The 26,107-nt window shown below is 34.1% G+C and overlaps 1 protein-coding gene across 1 annotated transcript in view; it reads left to right on the forward strand.

Annotated features, from left to right (window-relative positions):
- The window catches only part of ADAMTS20 (ADAM metallopeptidase with thrombospondin type 1 motif 20), a 191,725-nt gene that overhangs the window by 59,186 nt on the left and 106,432 nt on the right, over positions 1–26,107 (forward strand). The window contains exons 5-11 of the mRNA XM_055095736.2: positions 1,308–1,391; positions 1,932–2,056; positions 4,121–4,161; positions 19,827–19,932; positions 21,734–21,877; positions 23,792–23,933; positions 25,526–25,630. Of these exons, the coding sequence (XP_054951711.1) occupies positions 1,308–1,391; positions 1,932–2,056; positions 4,121–4,161; positions 19,827–19,932; positions 21,734–21,877; positions 23,792–23,933; positions 25,526–25,630 (747 nt within the window). The remainder of the gene's footprint in view (positions 1–1,307; positions 1,392–1,931; positions 2,057–4,120; positions 4,162–19,826; positions 19,933–21,733; positions 21,878–23,791; positions 23,934–25,525; positions 25,631–26,107) is intronic.

Here is a 26,107-nt window from a genome sequence, read left to right on the forward strand (position 1 = left end):
GTACAGATGACAAACCTGTAAATATTTGAGGCTGCACAGCTATAACAGTAGTAACGATGCTGGATTATGTATTTATGCTCATGCTGACCCTACAGTGTCAGCAGCTCTAAAGATGCTTTTGGCTGTAGTTCTGGTAGTAGTCCTTTTGGCACAAGAGACATTGGTAGCAGTCATGTTATATGTTGTGGTGAAGCAGCTTTGATAGAGTGAGGGCTCCGGTAGTGATACTTCTAACAAACTGTAAGCTCCATAAGGTCAGGGCCTTTGTCCTCTTATCTATATCTGCTTCTCTAGCCAACAAAGCAATGAGTAGATACTGAACATTTCTTTATTAAACAACTAAGGGAAGTAGCACACCCTGGAGCAATTGCTGCCTTGACTTAGGCAGTGGCCAACAAGAAGGTGATCTAGGGTTTAGAAGCAGTTTTCATTGCACAGGTAGCCCAGATCCAGAGTGGGATATGCCTCTAATTAAGTACCAGGCAGAGGCATTGGCCATGGAAGACACCCCTACTGCAGTGGCAACCTCTATAATGGCTACAAGAAGAGAATATGAATTAGCGAATGGGATGGCACTTTGATCATGAATCATAAATGAGCCCATGCAGAGCCCATTCAGAGTGCCTAACATTCTCCAATCCTGGAAAATTGAGGACCAGGTTGTGACTCATGACCTCTTCTAGGGCTGTTTATATGATTCTAGATGGATCTGCCTCTATGGATTCTGGTGATGCTAACTTTAAAAATAATAACCATATTTGGAGTTGGAAATATGCAACTGTGGCCGAAAGATTAGGTGAACTATCAGAAAAGAATAGGTAAAACTTACATATTTTTATGGAATATTGTAGTCATGTAAATTGTGGATTATGCCACAGAATGAAGTGAATTTCTTGCTGAATCATCCATAACAGCAGTTCCAAACTCTAACATGTGTTCAGATCACTTGACATCTTGTTAAAGTGCAGACTCTGAATCATTAATCCGGGGTGGGGCCTGAGATTCTGTGTTTCATATCAGCTCTAGGTTATGTGGATGCTGCTGATCCATGGATCAGTCTCAGTAGCAAGGTTTAAGATACTCAAATTTTGAGAATCTTTAAGATGCCTGAGTCTCAATCCTGCAGATTCTGATTTATTTGGTAAGGGATGTGGTCTGAACATGAGGATTTGTTAAAGCACTCTAAGAGATTCCAAGATTCCTACGTGCAGTGCAATTAGAGAATTGATACTCTGTGACTATTTCAACTTACTTTTGAGAAGAAATATTCATTTTAAACAACTAATCCTACTTTTTTTTACATGCAGGTTGCAACAATCTACAAAGATCCAAGTATTGGAAATTTGATACACATAGTAGTGGTAAAATTAGTTATGATTCACCGTGAGGAGGTAAGAAACAGGTCTAAAATTAGTAACCTTAGTTGTAGTAAGTTTTTAGTGACAATACATAGAGATTATGGAACTCTTATTAGAAATGAGATATTTTTAAAATTTTAAAAGACTTGATTTGACAAGGAATGAGATTACCCTTATTTGTTGTGATGGAAATAAAATAGAATGACAACAGTGTTTAACTGAGTAAAGGAAGTAACAAAAGTGAATAAACAATTCAAAAATAAAATATTGAAAACCTTAGTATTCATTTTTATAATCCTAATGTCAGAGGATTTAGAATATAGTCGTTTTTAAAAGTTTTTTTCCTAAATATTGGATGGCTGTATTAAGAAGATCTAATTAGATTCAGTTTTGATCATAATGTTTTAGATATTGCTAAAATACATTATAGTTAATATATGAAGAAGAGATGCTGTCACTCCTTCATTCGCCTGTGAGAATGCTATTTGATAAATTGTGCAGATGCTGATAAACTTGGAAGGAAAAGAGGACGTTAATATTTTGACATAGTATTGCATTGCTTATTTTGCATAGGAAGGACCAGTCATTAATTTTGATGGTGCTACCACATTAAAGAACTTTTGTTCATGGCAACAAACTCAGAATGACCTTGATGATGTTCACCCTTCCCACCATGACACTGCTGTTCTTATCACTAGGTATGATTATAGAAATAACCCTTCCCATACAATCCTTTACTCTTCCCTCCTGCATGACTGATACTTCTTCTTAATTCTTTGTTTTTGTTTTTGTTTTGTTTTTGTTTTTCTTTTTTTTTTGAGACAGAGTCTCGCTCTGTCGCCCAGGGTGGAGTGCAGTGGCGCGATCTCGGCTCACTGCAAGCTCCACCTCCTGGCTTCACGCCATTCTCCTGCTTCAGCCTCCCAAGTAGCTGGGACTACAGGCGCCCGCCACCACGCCCGGCTAATTTTTTGTATTTTTAGTAGAGACGGGGTTTCACCATGTTAGCCAGGATGGTCTCGATCTCCTGACCTCGTGATCCACCCACCTCGGCCTCCCAAAGTGCTGGGATTACAGGCGTGAGCCACCGCGCCCGGCCACTTCTTCTTAATTCTTTGTTAATAATACACAGAAGTGTTCTATAAGAATTTGTATTACAAAAGAAACTATCGAATAAAAGCATTCTTCTATTCTTTCAAACCAGAATACTAGTTAGTTCTCTAGGAAATTAGCAATGTCAGGTTGCTGAGTAATGGTTTGATCTAAACAAGACAATTTCCTTACGATATTAGTGACAGAATGAGAGAATTAAGAAATTAACATAGTTATGGAACTGAGAGCAGGTTTTGTTCATTCCCTTCTTGGTATTTCAGTTGCTTGGAAAGAAGAGCAACTTTTTTCTTCTTTCGTTTGTCCACTTTTTGGACTCCCTTTCCTTTTAAAAATCTGTTTATCTGTTCCTCGTTTTGATGCTTAATGCCTGCCTTAATTACCAGGCTACCTTTGCTAGGGTTGTTCTCAAACCTACTTATTTATATGAAAAACAGCTTCTGCTGTTATAAAATTATTATTCATTTTACAAGCAATGCTATACATTGTTAATTTACACCTTTCTTTCAGCAACAGTGATACTACCAGAATATATAAATCCTAGGTTTGATATTTGGTTGACTAACCAAAGAAATCCTTTATTTAGGCATCAAACTCAAAAGAAATCTCAGCTTTCTAGAATCCTGAAATGAAAAACTTCAGCCAATGTAATATAGCTAACATGTAGTTCATGTACAATTATGTGTTGCTTAATGACGGGGACACATTCCAAGAAATGCATCATTAGGCGATTTAGTCTTTATGCAAACATAAAAGAGTGTACTTATGCAAACCTGGATGGTGTAGTCTACTACACACCAAGGCAATATGGTGTAGCCTACTGGCCCTAGGCTACAAACCTGTACAGTATGTTACTGTACTGAATGCTACAGACATTTGTAACACAATGGTAAACATTTGTGTATCTAAACCTATCTAAACATAGAAAAGGTGTAGTATAAATATGGTATTATAATCTTATAGGACCGATGTCATATATGCAGTCCATTGTTGACTGAAACATGTTATGCAGTGCATGACTGTACTTTAATCTCTTTTCAAAACTAAAGTAGAATTGATTTAATTTTATACATAGTATTATGTTATATATAGTCCATGGTTCTTCCTTGGATTGTAGTTAAAAGCCAAGCAGGAGAGATTGGAGATAGCAGATTAAATATGGGAGGAAGAAAGGGCTATGAGAAAGAGGTGATAAGAAAGGAGACACGAGAACTGTCAAATTGAATGGCCATGGACTAAGTAATGCAGAAGCAAAAAAAATTTATCAACTTCGTAACATCTGAGAACACCATTATTTTGCATGAGAGAATGATAACTGAAGCTGATGATGACATTGAATCACCATGAGGGTAAACTATATTACATATACTGTGTAAGTAAAAGCAGAGACATTAAAAATAGAAAGTTTTTCATTGAACTTGGTTAATGATTCAACTATTTACAACACTGATTTTATAGTACGTATTGCTTATTGATGTGGACAAATGGTGCGTTACTCTAGGTTTAGACTTTTTGAGAGGTTAATGTGAACTAGATTTTAGAAGTTAGTTTGTGGTAGTAGTCATGTCATAGTTAAAGCTTCTTTATTTTTATTTTGGCTTGTTGCAAAAATATTTTCCAAAAATGCTTCAAAATAAATCTTTTATTTTAAGGGAAGACATTTGTTCATCTAAAGAGAAATGTAACATGTTAGGTAAGTTATTTTGTCAATTAAGTTTAGCTTATGTAATTGTTTATTGAATTATTTACAATAATGTTTAGGCTATTTTCCATTTATTTTACATTTTAGTAATTTTGATTAATTATCTTGATAAATTATTACACTTGTCACTTATTCATTCTGCTGCTGTAAATTTTACAAAATGATAAGAACTAACATTTATTTGCAAATTACTAAATATCAAATGCTGTGCATGAGAAATAATACGTAATCACCTATATGCCAATTTAAAGGGAAATAATAAAATGAATAGCCATGAATTCACCATTAGATTTAAGTTAGAACTTTGCCACTACTATTGCTTGGTCTATGCTCAGTCATTTTCCATCACTCTACTTTTCCCCATGAGGTAGCCAATAGCACGAATTTTGTATTTACCAATTCCTTCTGTCTCTTGAAAAATAGTTTTATTACATATGTATGTTCCTAAACAAAAACTATTTGCTTTTATTACATATATATGTGTTCCTAAACAAAAATCACTTTTGCTTATTTTTGAATTCTGTAGTCAAAGTTCATGCATTTTCACTGTTATATATTTCATCTACAGTTTATATATCTATATCATATTAGTGTGTGTTTGGGCTGATTCTACTTTTTTGTGTCATGAACTTCACTGGAAGAGCTAGGGTATATCCCTAGGATTAAGATGCCTGTGCCATTAAGTGAGCTAATATTCACATTTATAAGATATAACAAATTATTTTCTAAAGGGGTTATACCAATTTTTACATTTATCAATAAACATTCCTTTTGATTATATCTTTATAAATACTGGGTATCTTCAGATTTCTTTTTTTTAGTCTAAATGTAATATATTTTATTACCATTAGAATTTTCTTTTCACTGATTGCTAATGAATTCAAGCACCTTTTCATATATTTGTATTTCTTTTTCTGTAAGGAATGAAATCAATGAAAGAAACATTGCCCATATTTGTGGTGTGGTATTTGTTGCTTTCTTACTGCTTCTCAGGTATTCTTGATAACTTCCTGACACCAAATCCTTTGTGGTTTATACATATTACAAACATCTTTTAGCAGTTTGTTGGTTTGTTTTCATTCTTTTATGTGTGAAAATATAAAATGTAGCTGAATTTATAAACCTATTCTTTTAGAGTTAGCTTTTTTGTTTCTTCTTTAAGAAACCATTGTGTAACTCAAGGTCTAAACATATTATCCTGTTTTCTTGTAAATATTTTAAAATTTGTCCTTTAACATTTAAATCTCTAATCCATTGGGGTAATTTTTTTTGACATCATATTAGGTAGACATTTAGTTTTATTCCTTTAAAAATTCAAATAAATATCCTTTATTAAAGAAAAAAGGAAGATTATTAAGCACCAAAACTGTAAGCTGTTACATTGCATGTACAATAACTGAAAGGTAATTGCAGTACTTGGTGTACTGGTACTTAACTCTGAAGTTATGTATAACAAACAGGAAACACAAAGCAATACAATATAGTAATTACAATGTAGAAAAGTTGCACTAAAGAGCCAAAGGCAACAGTCAAAACAATTATTGGAGATTTCATAGTATTGCTATAAATGTCTGTTTAGTTTTTTCTTTATACTTTTAATACATTAGAATGTTAAGTATATTTAAGTATTGTAAATTTGCAAGAGTAGGCACTTACAATACACTATGCACATTGTTTATTTAACGTAACGGTGCTAAAGCAATCCTTATAAGCCAAGCACAATGTGCTGCTGTTTTGCTTCTACCTTTATAATATTGTACAAAGCTAGTAAATGGTGAATGCCAATAAAATTTTCATTTACCCGGAAATGCTACAAAACATGTCAGTCTCCTTAGCTCGAATGGGTATTATTCATGCAAAATGATGTGTAGTCTTGAAGTTTTCATAAACTCATTATTTCACACTTGGCAAGACATGCGATACAGTGAGAAATTCAACAAGGCAGTGGAAATTCTATCAAAGAAGTTCGAAGTCACTGTGTGGGTTGCATCATCTACTCCCATAGATAAAGGGAAAATGCCACCTGTGATTATGGAGACTTCTTAAAACCAATATAATTAATATTTGGAAAAGCTGGAATAACTTGTCATACCCCTCGATGGTTAACCATATAACACGTAAGTTAAAAAAAAGCCAAAAATTTTCCCTGTTAAACCTGAACTCTATAACCACATCCATACCTTTTGTTTTCATCTAAACATTACTTTTTAACATCTTTTCTTCCCTCGCTCAACTCCCCAAATTGAACCACTCTGAAAAATCAGTTGTACCTGATTTAAAAACAACAACACAAAAACAAAAAAACTCTTCTTCTAACCCTCAAAATAAACAATTGCTTTGAAGTTCACTGTGAAATTACATTCATAATCCTTTTTTATTTGAATAATCAATTCCCCAAACTATACATTGAATAATTCCTCTCTTTTTCTTAGAATCTGAAATGTCATATATAAAATTTCGGTATGCACTTGAGTCTGCAACATCATGCCACCATTTTATGGGACCATACTTGCTATTTATCCATGCATCAGTTCCATAATATTTTCATTTTTATAGTTCTATAATAAATATTAATCAGTGGGGTATATACCTCCAGCTTCTTTTCTTCAAGAATATTTTGGCTATTTTTGGACTTTTGTTCATCTATGGAAGTTTTAGAATCAGCATGTCAAGTTCTCAAAACATTTACCTGTCTGTTTAGGTAAGACTTTTAAAATGTCATTCAATAATAAATTATTTTCTTTCAATGTGTCATGTACAACTGTTGCTAGACTTTAATTTTTTAATTTATTAATTTCTTTATTTCAATAGTTTCATGGATGCAAGTGGTTTTTGGTTACATGGATTAATTATATAGTGGTGAAGTCTTAAGATTTTAGTGCACCCATCACTTGAGTAGTGTACATTGTACCTAATAGGTAGTTTTTCACTCCTCACCCCCCTCCCACCCTCCCACTCTTCCCTCTTCCGAGCTTCCAGTGTCCATTGTGCCACTCTGTATGCCTTTGCATACCCATAGCTTAGTTTTCACTTATAAATGAGAACATGCAGTATTTGGTTTTTGATTCTTGAGTAACTTCACTTAGAGTAATGCCTCCAGTTCCATCCAAATTGCTACAAAAGACATTATTTCATTGTTTTTGTGTGTGTGTCTGAGTAGTAATCCATGGTGTATACATACCACATTTTCTTTGCCCACTCATCAGTTGATGGATACTTAGGTATTTTTGCAGTTGTGAATTGTGCTGAGATAGCATATGTGTGCAGGTGTCTTTTTGATATAGTGACTTCTGTTCCTTTGGGTAAATACCCAGTAGTGGGATTACTGGATCAAATGGTAGATCTATTTTTAGTTCTTTGAGAAATCTGCGTACTATTTTCCACAGAGGTTATACTAACTTACATTCTTATCAGCAGTGTACGTGCATTTCTTTTTTACCACATCTATGCCAATATCTGTTGTTGTTTGACTTTATAATAATGGCCTTTCTGGTTGTGGTAAGATGGTATCTCATTGTAGTTTTAATTTGCATTTTCCTGATGATTAGTAATGCTGAGCATTTTTTCATATGTTTGTTGGCCAATTGTACATCTCCTTTGAGAAATGTCTGTTCATGTCCTTTGCTCACTTTTTAATGGGATTATTTGTTTTCTTGCCAATTTGTTTGAGTTTCTTGTAGATTCTGGATATTAGTCCTTTGTCACATGCATCGTTTGCAAATATTTTCTCCCACTCTGCATTGTCTTTTTACTCTAATGATTATTTCTTTTGCTGTGCAGAAGCTTTTGAATTTAATCAGATTCCATTTATTTATTTTTGTTTTTGTTGCATTTGCTTTTGGGGTCTTAGTCATAAATTCTTTGCCTAGGCCAATGTCCAGAAGAGTTTTTCCTAGGTTTTCTTCTAGAATTTTTATGATTTCAAGTCTTAGATTTAAGTATTTAATCCATCTTGAGTTGATTTTTGTGTAAGGTGAAACATAGGGATACAGTTTCGTTCTTCTACATGTGGCTATCCAACTTTCCCACCACCATTTATTAAATAGGATATTCTTTCTCCAATTTATATTTTTGTATGCTTTGTCAAAAATCAGTTAGTTGTAAGTATTTGGCTTTATTTGTGGGTTTTCTATTCTGTTCCATTGATCTATGTGTCTGCTTTTATACCAGTACCATACCGTTTTGGTTACTATAGCCTTGTAGTATAGTTTGAAGTTGGGTATGTGTTGCTTCCAGGTTTATTCTTTTTGCTTAGGATTGCCTTAGCTACTGGGTTCCTGTTTGGTTCTATATGAATTTTATAATTGTTGTTTTATAATTCTTTGAAAAATGATATTGATATTTTGAATAGAAATGCATTGAATGTGTAGATTTTTTGGCAATATGGTCATTTTCAATGATATTGATTTTTCCAGTCCACAAGCATGGGATGTATTTCTGTTTGTTTCATTTATTACTCATCTATGTTTTCTTTCAGCAGTGTTTTATAGTTCTCCTTGTTGCAATTTTCCACCTCCTTGGTTAAGTGTATTCCTAGGTATTTTGTTTTATTTTTTGCAGCTGTTGTAAAAGGGATTGAGTTCTTGATTTGATTCTCTGCTTGATTGTTTTTGGTGTATAGCAGTGATACTGATTTGTGTATGTTGATTTGGGAACCTAAGACTTTACTGAATTCATTTATCAGATCTAGGAGTCTTTTGGAGGAGTCTGTAGGATGGTCTAGGTATACGATCATATAATCAGTGAACAGAGATAGTTTGACTTCCACTTTTCCAATTTGGATGCCGTTTATTTCTTTCTCTTGCCTGATTGCTCTGGCTAAGACTTCTAGTAATATGTTGAATAGAAGTAGTGAAAGTGGGCATCTTTGTCTTGTTCCACTTCTCAGGGAGAATGCTTTCAGCTTTTCCCTGTTCAATATGATTGTGGCTGTGGGTTTGTCATATATGGCTTTTATTATTTTGAGATATGTTCTTTCTATGCCTAGTTTGAGGATTTTTATCATAAAGGGATGTTGGATTTTATCAAGTTCTTTTTCTGAATCTATTGATATGATCATATAGTTCTTGTTTTTAATTCTGTTTATGTGATGAATCACATTTATTGACTTGTTTATGTTGAACCATCCCTGCATTCTTAGAATTAAACTTCTTTGATCATGGTGAATTATGTTTTCGATGCACTCTTCAGTTTGCTAGTATTTTGTTGAGGATTTTTCTACCTATATTCATCAGGGATATTGTTCAGTAGTGGTTTTGTTGTTGTTGTTGCTTTTTTTTTTTTTTTTTGGCTATGTCCTTTCTTGACTGGTATCAGGGAAATACTGGCTTTATAAAATTAGTTAAGGAGGATTCCCTCCTCCATCTTTTGGAATAGTTTTAGTAGAATTGATACTAATTCTTGTTTGAATGTCTGATCAAATTCAGTAGTGAATCCGTCTGGCCCTGAGGTTCTTTCCTACATGTTGACTTTAGATAGCCTGATGACTGTAAGCCTTGGTGATATCCTTTTTGCAATGATTTTCTCAGGAGTTCTTTGAGCTTCTGAATGTCTGAATGTATCTGAATGTCTAATCTCTAGCAAGGCCAGAGAAGTTTTCCTCAGTTATTCCCTCAAATAGATTTTACAAACTTTTTGATTTTTCTTCTCTCTTAGGAACACCTATAATTCCTAGGTTTGGCCATTTTACATAATCTCATATTTCTTGGAGACTTTGTTCATTTCTTTTCATTCTTTTTTAAAAAAATTGTCTGATTGGGTTAATTTGAAAGTCTTGTCTTTGAGCTCTGAAATTCTCTCTTCTAGTCTGTTGTTAGACTCCTTCTAGTCTATTGTTAAAATTTGCACTGCATTTTCTAGTTTCGTAAATGTGTCTTTCATTTCCAGAAGTTCTGACTTTTTTTATTTGAAATATCTCTTTAGAATATTTTTAATTTATATCCTGAATTCTTTAAAAATCCTATTTGTTTTTCACCTCTCTATTGTATCTCCTTGAGTTACTTAATAATCAACCTTTTGGATTCTTTATCTGGTGTTTCAAAGATTTCATTTTGGCTTACACCCACTTCTGGAGAGTTAGTATAATCTTTTGGGGATGTCACAGAACCCTGTTTTTGATATTGCCAGAATTATTTTTCTGGTTCCTTCTCATTTGGGTAGACTATGTCTTCTAATTATTTTTGTATTTATTTTTGATTCAACTGGGTTTTTTAAAGAATTTCATTTTCCCCCTTGAGGATGTGCTTTTAATGTTTATAGTTTATTGTCACCTAGCTTTGGTTCTGGCTGCTTTCAGTGGTGGACTCAGTATGAGTTCCTTGATTATAGAAAATCTTCATGCAATGGGTTTCTCAGATGCTGGTAGTCGTAGTGATGTGGTGGGTCTATGGGTTCACTGTCTCCTGTGTGGCTGGAATGGAAGAGGTCTCATGACACTTATCTTGTTGCCCCATGGTGTGCACTTTAAAAAGTGTTTTATCCCAATTACTTTATTCACTGGATTGAATAGTTCATGCTTCAGGCCAGTAAGCGGTACCCATGGGTAAAAACTGGCTGCGGCTAAAGCAGGTGAGTAAGTGCAATACCCCAGTGTTGGGCAGACATCTCAGCCTTGACAGAGCAGGCTGGGGAAGCTGCACTGAGGACTTTTCAAGGGGAAGAGAAGGAGCCACCGTTACTCTCCTTCCAGGCCAGCAGGAAAGCGATCCACCACCCAGTCACATTCCCCACCCAATGTTCTGGTTATTCAGATCAGACAAACACCTCATTTCATTTTTAGGAATGCTAATGTTCCATTTAGAGAGGGGTTGTGACTCTACCTCTTGTGCAAGCCTGGACCTGGAGGGTGCTCCTCCTGTGGGGATGTTGTCACCCTGAAGTACTCCAGTAAGGCTGTCTACAGATGGTGAGGGGGAGAAGTCCCCTTCTCTAAGACCCTTCATGAGCACCAGGGCTGCCTGACTCTTGAGCTCAGTACTGTACCTATGCCTCTGCTGAAACTCCCCACAGGTGGAAAATTCAGGGACTCATGGCCTCCAGTCTAGTTTCTTTTGTCCCACAGGGTGCTTCCTTAATATGGTACACTCCCCTTCCCCCTAGAATTAGCAGTCCCTGAGAGCCAGGCTACCGTGAATCTTGCTGCTTCTTTGGGTCTAGCTGCCCAGTGAGGCTGCCACACCCCAGGCTGGTGCTGGGGAATGTCTGCAAGGAATCCAGAGATGTGACCTGTCCTCTAGTTTTCCAGTAGCAGGTACCAGTACCAGCTCTGATGGAGGTGGAAGAGGAGTGACGTAGACTCTGAGATTTCTTTCATTATAAGTAGCCTTAGTGTGTTGGCTTTCTCAAATGTCAGCTGTAGTAGTGATATACTGGCTCATGGACAGACTCAAGATCTCCTGGTTAGCCAGGCTGATGCAGGCAGTGGTGACAGCTGAGGTTGTGCAAAGGTTTTCTCCTTCCTGAGCCAGGAAGGAGATACAATCTGTTATCTGACCTACAGATGCTGTAACTGGCTGTTCAGTTGCACACCAGCCAGGAGATGGTGCTTTCAAAAGTACAGCAGTTATGGTGGTAGCAGTGGAATTTGTGCTTGCCTCGTGTTACCCAGGGGAGGTACTCTGATGTCTCAGGCAATGGGTGGAGCCATGGAACTCCCAAGTGTCCTTGTCTTTTGTGTTAGGCTACCAGGGCAGGTGGAGGGGTAAAGCTAGGTGGGATGGGTCAGGCAAGTCTGTGCTCTGGCTCCCCACATGTAGGCACAAGCAGCAGCCCCAGTGGGAAGCAGAAGGCAGCTCCCTGGCTGCTGGAGTAATGTTCCGGGGAGGAGCACAGCTGCCTCTGCTACACAGAAGAATCTACACTGGGAGGTGGCAGTAAGCCCCACTCAGCTCCCACACTCTTGCAAGGCAGGTCTTACACCCACAGTGATCTGCTAACAGCAGCTAACTGGGTTTCAGGCAGCTTGTTTCAGAACTCGAAACTTCCCCGGACTATAAGCCTTCCCTATGGAGATGGAGTGACTTTCAGGCCACACCCTTTCCTGTCTGCCCATGAAGCAAAGGTGTCCAGCTCCTGCCCCCGTGGTGACAACACACTTCAGGCTTGCTCCTCGGGTCTGGCCAACGAGGTTCATTCCCACTTGAGATTGTATTGCACACCTCACTTGGGAGCTTCTCTCAACCTGTGACCACTGCCTGAATTAGCTGGCCAACTTTTGCGAGGTTCGTTGTGAGAAAGGATCAGAAATGGCTTTCTTCCATCCCTGCTGGAGACTGGGAGTACACACTGATGCCGTTCCTTCTCATATATTCCCCGCTGCTCACTAAATCAGCTGTAGCACTGGGTAGGGTTAATGCCTTCTCCCCATGGCCTGGATTTCCTGGTTTCCCAGTGGGAGTGTGTGTCATGGTGGCAGGCTCTCCCCAATTCACCCTTGGGAGGCTCCATTTTCCGTCTGGTTCATGATGTAGGCTGTTGCCCATTGCTTCCTTCAAAGGGTCTGTGGTTTCTTTCCATTTTTCGGTTAAGTTCCTGTGTTGCTCCTTGGAAAAAAGTTCACAGTGTGAGTTCCACACGCTATTTTGTCTTTCCAGGTGGGAGAGGCATGCCAAAAATACCTCCAGTTAGCCATCTTGGAGAAAAAAAAATAAAACAAGAAAACGACTTTTATTTTCTATTGTTAAAGTAAATGTTTTATGATGCCGGTCCATAGAAATGCAACAGATTATTTGGCTTGTTGATTTTTAAATGCAGCCACCTGATTCATCACTTTAATTAATTCTCATAGTTTCACTTGTAGATTCTTTTTGATTGTTATGTGAATAATTACATTTGTGAATTATGGCAATATATTTCCTCTTCTTTAATCCTTATAACTCTTTTCTTGTCTTACTGCAAGATAAAAATCTCTTATAGAATGATGAAGAGATGTTTCTGAATTTTAAAAGGAATACTTTAAGGTTGCACCATTAAGAAAAATATTTGCTGTAGGTTCTTAGCAGATAAATTTATTATCCTTGTTTTCTGAGTCTTTTAAAAAATGATACATGTTTTATTTTCTTAAGTGTTTTTTCTGCAGATAGTGAAATGATCATATGATTATTTCATCTTAACCCGTTTAGGCCTAGTGTTCCATTATTGGAACGCTAAGCTTGTGGAAGTTATTTATATCCTACTGCTCAAGGTCATCACCAAGGTCTGATTTTTCACACACAAAAAATGTGCAACCTCCTGTATAAATGGGTTAATCTGGTGAATTCCATAGATTTTTAAAATTAATATTATTTTTAGTTGACAAATCATAATTATATACATTTTTGGGGGTAAAATGTAGTGTTTTGATATACGTAGGCAATGTGGAATGATTAAATCAAGCTAATTAACAAACCTATTATCTTATTCTTTTTTTTTGGTGAGACATCTGAAACATACTTTCTTAGTTATTATAATACATTATGATAACTATAGTCACCCTCCTGTGCAATAGATCTCAAAAACGTATTTCTCCTGTCTAACTGAAACTACGTACCCTTTGACTAAGAACTTCCCCATTCCCTATCTCTAATATCTGCCCACACTCCCTCAGCATGTGGAAACCACCATTCTTCTCTCTGTTTATCAGAGTTCGACTTTTTTAGATTCCATGTAAATGAGATCATGTGATATTTGTCTTTCTGTGCCTGGCTTATTTCACTGAGCGTAATGTCCTACAGATTCATCCATGCTGTTGCAAATGACAGAATGTTCTTCTTTTTTAAAGGCTGAATTGTGTTCCATTATGTATATATACCACATTTTCTTTATCTACTTATGCATTGATGTATACTTATGTTGTATACTGTAAAGTAAATTACTACAGCCATTATGGAAAATAGTATGAAGATTTCTCAAAAAGCTGAAAATAGAACTACCATATGATATAGCAATCCCACTCCTGGGTATATATCGAAAGGAACTGAAATCAGTATGATGAAGAAACAGTTGCACTTCCATGTTTATTGCAGCATAGATTTTTCTAACAGTAAACCAACCTTGAACAAGACTCTTCCTTCTTTACCCCCCACACACTGCTAGATTCTACTTGCTAATTTCATGCATACATTTTCAGGAGTGAAGATGGCCTGTAATTTTCCTCTCTTTTAGTGTAGTTTTCTAATTTTGATTATAAGGTTTCATTCACCTTATAAAATGAGTTAAGGTGTATTATTTTTTCCCCAAGTCTAGAAGATTTTATGTGCTATTGGAATGATATATCCTTTCAACATTTGAACAGTTGGTAGGCCTCACGTGGAAAACCATTTGCTTTTACTTGCCATCATATTTACTTTGCGGAAGGTTAACCATTTATGGAGTTTCTCCAGTGGAAATCAGATTTTATTTATGTCTTCTTAAATATATTTGAAAAGTTATTCTTTCTAGATATTTGACTATTTCTTTTACTAGTAACATTTATTAGCTTAAATGATTTTCATAGCATTTTCTTATTGTTTTAAGCTTTCTCACTCTAATTGTGTCTCAATTTATTTCTGATATTGTTTGTGCCTCTCTTTTTTAATAGGTCAATTCACTGAAATATTGTTTATTTCATTTGTCTTTTTAATGAACCAACTATTTGCTTTTTGTGTCTTATTTTTATTTCATGAATGTCTGCTCTTTGTTATCTTTCTTGTAGCTTTGTTTTTCAATTTACTCCTGCTGTTCTATTTGTAAGTTGATTGCTTAACTGATTAATGTCCAGGATTTCTTCTTTTCTAATTTTATTATCTAAGACTATCAATTTACTTTAAGGTATCACTTTTTTGTGTCCCATAAGTTTTTATTGGTATTTTCCATGTCATTAAAAATTCTAAATGTATGTAAATCATATTTAAATTCCATCATGATTTATTTGCTGCTTCATGAATTACATAAAAATGCATTTAAATATTTATGAATGTGTGGAGACTTATTTTTATTTATTGACTTACAACTTAATTTTATTGTAGTTAGAGAATGTGATCTATTGATATTCTTTGAAATCTTGATATTTCCTTTATGATCTATTATGTAGCCAATTTAAGAAAATACTCCATGTATATTTTAAAAGAATGTATATTCTTTGAGTTCTGTATTTGTCTATTAAATCAAATTTGCTAATTGTGTAGTTCAAATCGACTATTTTTTTACTAATTACATTACTAATTGAAACATGAAGTATATCTCTATCACTTTCTTCATATAATTTTACAATTAGTTACCTCGTCTAGCTTAAGGCTAACTTATTAGATACATAGTTTAGTGAATAGAACCTTTTACAACTGTGTAGTGACTCTCTTTATCTCTGATAATACTTTTTAAAGAAAAAATAGAGTTGGTGTGTCTGAGCTGTTGTCACTCATAATAAATGTATGGGTTCTTTCCACATCAACAACCAGTTCTTCAACTCTCCAGACACTAAATACTCTACAATTCAATTCATTTCTGATACTTAACTACCCTGAGTTTGTGCCAGACTCCGCAAGTTTAAGCGCTCAGTCCTATAAAACCGTCCTTACTTCAGGCACCAGTTGCAAGTATTAGGTGCCCAGGGTACCTGCACATCTGTCTGAGTTAGCTGCAAAGTCAGGGATTCTCACAACCCACTCTTTCTGATTCAGTAATTTACTAAAATAACTCATAGGTTTCAGTTTTTTCCTGATTTAACAGGCAAATACTCTTATTTTCAAAATATATTTTTTCTAGTTACCAATTCTAGGTTGACAGTTATTTTCTCTCAATATCTTGAATATATGATTGTGTTGTGCCTGCCTTTTGCTGTTGAGAAATCTGTAGTGGGTTTAGTTGTAGATTTTTTGGTGATCTGTCTTTTATAAGATCCTCTCTTTGTCTTGAATATAAAGCAGTTTCATTAAAACTTCATCCTAATATAGATATGTTTCTTTTTATTTATCCTGCTTGGGCTATGTCATGAGTCCTATATCTACTGTTTATCTTCCAGCAATTTTGGAAAATTTTCATTTTTTTCTTTCAAATTTTATCCTATTATTTTATCTGTTTTCACTGTGGGATTCTACTACATCTGTATTAGATCTTCTCATTCTGTTGTCTGTGCTTTCATTTTTTTTCTCTTCATGCCTCATTCAAGCAGCTCTAATTTCCATTTTACTAATATAAATTAGTATATTTGGCTCTCTCTTTAGCTATGTCTAATCTGGTATTTCACCCATCCTTCACATTTTACATTTTAAAATATATATATTTTTCAATGTAAAAGATACTACTTAGTTCTTATTAAAAATCTACCTGTTCGTTTTGTTTACATTTAAAAAATATTTGTGCATGTTTTTAATTGAATTTCATTTTCTTAAACATCTTATGTGGAATAATTTTATATTACATATCTGAAAATTCACATATCTGAAATACATGCTAGCCATACATCTTATTTCTGCTTTTACGTATGTTCTCTTATTTGTTTGTTTGATGGTCTTTGATTTTGAGCTTATATTTATTTAATATTAAGCCATGGGGTTGAAAAATTGCTAGCTCAAAAAGTGTGTGCTTTCTTCTAGAGATTTTTATTTCTTGTTGGAATCCAAAGGGTGTTCATAACTTGAGTCCCTGGTTTAATGAAGAAAACTCAACATCCACATGCATCTTGAAGCTTCCTCTAGCAAGCTCTTACTCTTTGGACCATATTACTTTTATCAGTATTTGCCCTCAGAATAGCGTCTATCCTTATTATTCATTGCTTACCACCTAGAATTTGAAAAGTATGAATGTGTGTGTATGTGTGTACATATGCCTGCATGCTTGTGTATTGAGAGAGAGAGAGAGAAAGAAAGAGACAAAGAAGAGAGACAGAGTGCATATGTGTGCTAAATCACTGAGGCTTGGACTTGATAGTCCTCACTAGTCATGTGAGCTAGGCTTTCATTAAAACCTAGTTTTTATTAAATATCTAGTTCTTTATGTTAAGGGGTTCTTTGGAAATGCCAGTCTTCCACACTTGTAGAAATAGGCACTTGTTGCTCTAATTTTTACAACAGACTGAATTTCTTCCTCCCTACAAACTATTCTCTGGGTTTGTTAAGAGTGTTTTATGAGATCACTTAATAAGAATCTACTGAATATATTTCTTGCATTATCTATACCCTGTTGTCCCATCTTTAAACTTAAGTAGTATGAACTTTTACTGAGTATCTGTCATTTCTTACTATTTTTTTAGTGCTTGAATGCTAGACATTCTGGACTATTCCTATAGAAATTGTTGGTCTTCTAGTCCCCAATTATGGTTTTATAGCTTTCTGCCACTCCTGTGTACATAAATTATAATGACATTTAGAAACGTATAATATGATGATGAAAGCATTATTATCCCTTAAGTCAAGAGTAATGATTATAATGATAGTTAAGGTATTTGAATGCTTCCTATGAGATACTATATTTGAACAACTGTTATTCTAATTTTATAGATGACGATGAATAATTTGCACAAGACCACACAGCTTATATTAATGCAAATATTAGTATTTTATTTTCTCATCTGAAATATGTGAAAATAACAAACTAAGGAGAGTTCTTAATAATAAACACAAAATGTTGGTAGTAATTACTAGATTTTCTGTTGTATCTCCATTTACGTTTATTGTTGCCTCAGTCCCTGACCATGTTTTGCAAAATACGTTGCAGAATGATTTTCATTCTTCAGGATGGCTAGATTGGGTGGCTGTATGCAGCTTCTTGTATTTCCAAACACAGGGAACCTGTATCAAGCTTGGGCCCATGCTGCCTTATTCTATCTTTAGACTTTTAGAGAACCCAGAATTAGCTTGAATGAGTCTAGACACAAACCATCAACCAGCGGCATGTTTCCATAATATTAACCATTTACTTTGAGTTTTGTAGGTGTTGCCTGCTTACGGGAATATTTGAGCTTGGTCTCTAATCATATTTGATACATAGTTTTACAAATCTCTTATGTGACTAAAATGTTCAGTTTAAAATGTATATACCTTTAGGCATGAAACATAAAGTTTGGTTGGTAATGGACTCAATAATGTGTTCCAAATATCTGCATAGTGCTAAAAATGAAAATATTGGAATTGTGTAATTTGGCAAATTGAAAATACTAATAAATCCTACTGTAGGATGTCCATGAAAGAAATGCGTTTCCCTTAAACTTATCCTGACAGAAGAGAAACATATAATAAGATGATGATCCACTAAAAAACTGAACATGCAAGCATGAATTGTAGAATCTTAAGGAAACCAGTAATTCCCTCACACTCTACAGAGGAAATAATTTCTCTCCAGAGAAATAATTTTTTTGTTCTTTTTAATTTTTTTCCTTGCTTGATTTTAGTCTTCATTGTAAGGAAAAAGCTCGTTTTCTGGAGGGACCTTGCCGAAGCAAGACCTTTTGATGGTGTGGTCAGAAAGAGAGCAAATCTTTCCTTTTTATTAAAAAGTATTGGCTAATGAACTTCTTCATCTTTTGACTTTTCCCCAGCTTATTTGGATTCCTCAGTTTAACTTCCATTTCTCTTAAAGCACAACAAAAACATTCTAGTTGTTAGGACATCTACCTTAAATGCTAAGAAGATGTTCAAGTTTTTAACTCCTAAGAATAAAAGATGACATAGCAGGGAAGAGCTAAACTAGGAGCTAATGAAGTCTGTTTATTCTATATTAAGACATTTCTAAATGCAAAAGCTTTACAGTAAGAAACTGATTATCTATGAAAAAATCTTTTTTTTGTGAAAGGAAGAGTTCTAGGAAAGCAGATAAATTTACAACCAAATTGAAGGATAATAATAGCAAAATCATGGGATTATGTTAAGCTAAAAAATAAGTAAATGAAAAACTAACATGATTGGTGGTGAAATATGGATTGTTGTAATGAATATTTATTTTGAGTTTCTTATCCTATATTATTTTTAGAGGACTGCATATACGATAATTATTGCTGTCTTTGGTGTCCAGCCAGTTCATACCTTCATCTTTCAACAGCACATTTGAGTTGCATGTTATTCTTTACATAGAACTAAATATATCCTGATTTGCAATACATTTCCTATTGCGGAAATGTTACAAAATTATTCAGTGACGGCAGTAATTCTTATATTATAAACTCATTTTATTTTATTTAACATATACTAAATGCCAGACATTATTCTGACCACTTAACATATTTTTTACTCATGTCATGTGATAATTGAATATTTGTATACTGCTTTAAACCTTAAAAAAGTAAAGAAACTTCATAGATTTGTAGAGTTCTGTGCCATTTTTTTCTCTTACTAGCTTTTCTATTACCAATCAACACATTTAATCTCTTTCCTGCTACCCATGCTAATGTGTTAAAACACTTCATACTTCCTGCAAATATTCTTTTCTTTTTAAAAATTTTTAAAAAATATTTTAAAAAGTTGTTTGCTCACTCTGCATTTTGGATTATTTACTTCAGTAGATTCCCAAAATTTGCAAAGATGATTTCAACTGCAAATAAATCATTCCATTCTCTTTTTCACCTTTTAAAACGTTTATTCAATATTAACAGCCAATTCTGCATTCTTTTCTAAGTAATAACATCAATGGTTAAATGCTTCAAAATTAAGTTCTTTATGATTTTGGTAGTGTTTTCCATTTTGATGAAATACAAATGTGAAATTTTTCAGGTTTATCATATTTAGGTACCATATGTGATCCTTTACAAAGCTGCTTTATTAATGAAGAAAAAGGACTCATTTCTGCTTTTACTATAGCCCATGAGCTTGGGCACACGTAAGTACCTTCTGTCACCTCCTTAATGTGCATTCTATTTATCTTTGCACAGAATGCCTGAAATTCTATCTTCAGTTGAGTAATTAGTACCTTTGTTTCTTCATAAAATGTTATTAGTGTAATTTTCTTCCCTGAAATGCTAACTCTGGCTCTTTTGTGATCTATGTTAGGTCAGACAGGCTGCACAGATCAACAGACTAAGCAAAGAACTAGAACTTGGGAGTTCTTTTATTTCCTTTACTGTATTGGATACATGACAAGCACTTCTGGCCTCTGTCTCTTGTTATCCTATATATGACCAGGTACTGTCCTCTACCATTTTATGGGAGGGCCTGCATGGGCTCCTGGTTCTGGGGGACTCCCCCAAATATTTGTAATACCAACTCATTTCTTGCTCTCAGTAATGTGCCCCAACAGAGGATATTGCCCATGGGAATTTCTTAGTTACTAAAAGATTTTTTTTAAAGTATTCACTTTTTCCATAGTTGCTCATAAAAATTTGGGATTCTCTTACCTTTTCCTGCATTACTGAAAAATATGCTGGGGTTCTGTGTTGTAAGAATAGAGGCCGTGATTTCTCATGATACCCTTGGAGCTCCCATGGAAAATCAGAAACCCCTACAAATGTATCCTCTGAGAAAAGATTCTAAATGTACCCCTCAGAACTCCTGGTGTTTCTTTGTTATCTGCTAATAAGGACCTGAGTCTAGAGTTGCCTCTGTTAGTTTGACCACATTTAATTTCCTAGTCATGCCTTGAGAAATCATTAGAACATTCAAGGGGAATAATAATTTCAAATGGAGATAATTTTTAGTAAACGATCATCTCTTCAGTTCCCTTTTTGCATGGTTATATCTCATAATCATCAACAAGCTACACACTTTATTTTGTAAGTTGTTTATGAAGTGGGGGGATAGGATGAACAGAATATCTGAGGACAGTAGAAGTATTGCGGCAACATCTGGGTGGCACTATGTGCTGGTTTTCAAGGCTACTAACCAGTAGAAGACGATTTTTGCAGAGTACCATCTTAGATATTTGTTTTCTTCCTGAGAAACTCTTTAGGTGTCTCTAGTATATGGGTAAGTTGTTTAATTTAAAAAATTGTTTAAATACAAATTTTAGCAGGCAAGGATCTGAATTAAGTGGTTTCAGTGTTCCTTCTAAACTTGAGCTTATACTTGAGTTCCCCCTAAATTGTATAGGATCTGCTGCCAACCTGCTAATTACTTAATAATTAAGTCATGAAGATGTGACTGCCCTTTAGGAATGTTTTTATTATTCTAGTTCTGTTGGGCATCACTTAGGAAGTATGGACCTAAAATAGTATTTAGGGTCTTTCATATAAAATAGATGGATACTGTAGAATGATGAGAATTGGGGATTCATGAAGTTCTTGTGATATTGTAGCCATAGTCAATGGTCTAGAATTTAGTGTGGTATTACCTTTACCTAATCTCTATCCACACACGTCTCTATCCACAACATGGGATATCCATGTTGAACCTGCAGGCACTTTTATGTCAATGCTGTGGTCCATATTGTGATGAGGTGCAACAGAGTCCAAATATTTTGATTGTGTAGATTCAGATGTCAGATCACCAGCCTATAATATTTCTCAGTCATCAGGTACTTCTAAACATGAACATTGTAAGGCCTTATGGATAGATGGAGTTCAAATTATGATATAACCAGATTTATCTATATTTTATATTGTATTATAATGTGACTCTAAAGGATCTATTACTAATATCGTAAGCATCTTTTGATATTCCTTTTAAGTGTTTATTTTTATTTTTAGACTTGGTGTTCAACATGATGATAGTCCTAGATGTAAAGAAATGAAAGTTACACAGTATCATGTAATGGCCCCTGCTTTAAGTTTTCACATGAGTCCTTGGAGCTGGTCAAACTGTAGTCGGAAATATGTTACTGAATTCCTAGAGTAAGTAAATTTATGTTAAATAATTGAACATGTATTCGATTATAAGATTTGAAATTGATATTTTTAAAGGTGGTTCAGTTTCTGTTTAGCTTTTTCTTGTTTAAATTTATGTTTACTTTCACTGTACAAATGGATGTTTAAGAACAAGAAGAGTTGTGTGCATGTGTACATATATATATACATGTATATAATTTCACTCTTTAAAATAAATATTTTTATTGTAGTTTAGACCTAGCTATTATTTTTTTATTCTGGATTCTTTCTTGTGATGAAAACTATGTTTGATGGGAGACTTAATGGGAATTCCAGTTTCCTTATGTGTTTTTGAATTTTTTCGAAGTGACTAGGTAATATTTTGAGAGAAATTTGAGTGGCTCAAGTTTGAGGTGCCCTTGAAGGACAGAGAATAGCTAAAGTCAAACTACGAATTATTCTGTTAGTTCTCTAAAGCCACAGAGATGCCAAGTCTCTAACTTTACATATTCTTTCAGGAGCTCTTTCTAGCTCTGCAGAGAGGTAGTAGATCCAGGTTTTTCTTGCCTCATTTCTCCACCTTCCTTCAGGTTTCTCTGCTTCTCAATTTCTTTTATCCAAATGGTGTTTCTTTCTCAGTCACTGAAACTTTTCCAAAAGGCAAGCCTGAGTTCCTTCCCAGTAATCTTTTTGTATAAATGTAACACTACGTCACTTCTTCTATGGATGTATTCCAAATCATCAATTATCATCAGTTATTTTCTAATTCCCTCTTTATGAAACCTATGGGGAAAAATAAAATCATGCTTTGGAATATATATTTATAAATATATCCTCAAATTATAACCAACAGTGATAATACATACTTCTATAGGAGCTTGACTTAAAAGCACAACTTATACTTGCTGATCTGTACAGAATTGTATATAGCTTTGTTCAATGGTTAAAAATACTGATGTGACATGTAAAAATACCAATGGTGCACTTTTCTTTTTAGAAGGGGGTAATATTTTGATTTTCTTCAAAGGAAATTTTTAAGCTTACATGTTCATTTAATTGGAAAATTTATATTTTTCCTTTTAGCCAGTAAAATTTTTCAAAAAAGATTTATTTTAATTATTGCAGTGGGACAAATTGTTGCTCTTAGCCCAATTGGAATAGCTGTATATTTCCACAGAGTTTTCTGCATACTGGACATTGCATGGTAAATTAGGAGTAATACGTATATTTCTCATGTTTTTCCTAAGTCATTCAAACATATCATGTATTCTGATAGCATGTTAAAAGATATTACCACTCTCAATTTACAGATGAGGAGACTGTGGTTCAGGGAGAGAGGGAGATTAAAAAATTCTTCCATGGCCATGCATCTTAGGAATTGATGGGAACCAAAATGTAAGCTCCCAAAGCCAGTGATCTTGACTCTGCTATACTCCCACCTTGAAAGACCTCTTGAGGTGGAGACAGCATAAAACTTTTTGAAGCTTCTTTGTTGTTGTTGTTGTTGTTTAGGACTAGAAATATACTTTCTCAAGTGATTTTAAAACTTATTTTTCCAACATTTTAACAGTTAGTCATTACACTTGAGGCATTACTGTTGGATAGCAAAGTAGACCAAAAGTGTGATATGGATGTATGTTTCATAAATAATGTTCTGATGAATTTGTGTTTATTGCTTATCATTTTTTAAAATTGCTACCTTCAAGATGGTTGTGGGGATTAAGTGCAAACATGCATATTAAAGATCCTTTGTAAACTGTGAGGTCATCCTTATGTGTACGAACATTGCTATACTGATATTGATGTGAGTTGGTTTTTAAAGTTATGAATAAATACTGATATTCTCTTTGAAAGTAAAGAACTACAAAAAATGTGATAAAGAATCATACTGGAATGCATCCATGTGTATTCACAATATTTTATTTTCTGTCACTGTTACAGTACTGGTTACGGGGAATGTCTTCTTGACAAACCAGATGAAGAAATATATAATCTGCCTTCAGAACTTCCTGGATCACGATATGATGGAAACAAGCAGTGTGAGCTTGCGTTTGGTCCTGGGTCACAAATGTGTCCCCATATAGTAAGAAAAGAAAATTCCTTTATTTAGTTCAAAAACTGCCATAAAGTTACACTTAGAATATATTTCAAAATGTGTTTATTCTCTTGAACTAAATATAGCTTTTAAGTCTGATAATTTAGTATTTATCAAAAAGAGGTTAAGAAAAGGAAAATTAAAACTTATTGACTACTTATTATGTGTCAGGTACTGTTTTGGGTACTTAAAAATTATCTTTGTTAACTCTCAAATTCCTATGAAGTATTCTCATTTAGAAAATAGGGAAGTTATATAATTTGAAAATAAAATCATTGAAATATTTATTTTCAAATGATATTATTTTGAGGTTAAGGAGAAAATATAGGTGTTTTGAATCTGAATTGTTTTAAAGGCACCAGGAATCTAACTAATAGAGTACATTTTCCTTTACATATATTTGAATTCAAAAGAATTAAATTTGGGGCATATTGTTTAGTTTTTCATTGAGCTATTATTTTATAATATTTTGAGGATTTTTCATAGATGAGATACCTTTGTCATTGAAATAGTTGATCCTAACACTTTTATTAGATCTATAATTATGATTTTCTTTTATATGGGGGTAAATTTAGGATTTAGTTTAGAATAAATGTCACTGCTTTGGTGAATCCATGCTTTACTTTTCCATGTAGAGTACTCATTCAGTTTTCCTTATTCCCTATATATTTTTGCCTAATTGCTTCCCTCCCTACTAGGTTGTGAGGATCATTGGACCAATTCCGGAATGTAGACTTACTCAGTCATTAAAATAAATATCTATATCTATTCCTAGGGTCCAGTTTAGGATTTGTCGCACAGTACATGCCACAAAATAAATGCTTATTGAATGTTGAAAGAATTAATTAATTAGAGAATGTAGGACAGGCAAAACTTATTTCATATAGCGACTATTCTTCCTAAAACCTTAAATTTCAATAAGCCTTTAAACATTCACTGTGAAATGGGGAAGATTTACCTTAAAATATCATTGTAAAAGATATATTTCTTTCCAATCTGATTTAGACACTAAATAAACTTTGAATTTAAATTCAGAAAAAGAAAGGAATTATATTGGGTATAGCTCATATGACTCTCTGTGGACTTTTGTTTCTTTCGAAACCTTCAGAGCCCTTTGTTCAAAAGTTGAAAGTATGCATTATATTCACAAAATAGGAAACTTCAGTGTACATTATACATTATTTCAATGCAGATTATTCATACATTCCACCATTGTATCAAAAGCGGCTTTTGGCAAATTCTTATGAATAACATTTAACAATAAAAAGTTCTTTAGAAAGATATCTTGTAAAGAGGGAAAACTATCTCAAATAATTTTGAAAATTTCCACTCCAATTCATAACTCCTATTCAATGTATGAATAAAGTTTTTTTAAAAAGTTTTAAAGAAAATGTCACAATTTTATGTATTTAGAAGAAAATTAATGACTAGAACTTAGTAAAAAAATTTGCTGATTAGTTTCAGCTTATACCATAGAACTAGGAAACAGATCAATTTATAAATCAATGTGTAATACTGAATTGAACCAGTGTTGTGGTGTTATCTTTACACTGGCTTGCCTGCCTTTTGTTACTCAGGAGAATATATGCATGCATCTGTGGTGCACAAGCACAGAAAAGCTTCACAAAGGCTGTTTCACTCAACACGTGCCACCAGCAGATGGAACAGACTGCGGTCCTGGAATGGTAGGTTTTCTTGAAGGGTGAGTCTTGTATGAAGATATTATCCAAGGATGTGATTGCTCTGCATTTTAGCACTCTGTTTGTTATTTGCTGTCAACTTTTCTTCAGCTAGTCGAATTAATGTTATTGCCATGTTTGTTTGATATAGTACATTGTCAATGAATTAAATCTTTAATTTTACCCTATTTCTAAGCTATGGCAGATGAATATTAAAGTTTTGTATAGTTAGCATATAAATAATTACATGGATATATAGTTATCTATGTATATTATAACATTATTATTAAAATTGAGGACAGATATAACAGTCCTAATATTTTGGCAAATTCTCCAAATTCAGGGATGTTTTCATTTCATACATTTTATCCCTTAAAATTCCGTTAATACAATTGAAAGTTTTAAGTGGCTTCTTTAGACCTTTATTGTTTCTAAGTGTATCAAGATACATTATACCGCTAAAATCAACCACCTACCATGCTA

This window comes from Pan paniscus, chromosome 10, assembly GCF_029289425.2.
Source record: "Pan paniscus chromosome 10, NHGRI_mPanPan1-v2.0_pri, whole genome shotgun sequence".
NCBI lineage: Eukaryota > Metazoa > Chordata > Mammalia > Primates > Hominidae > Pan > Pan paniscus.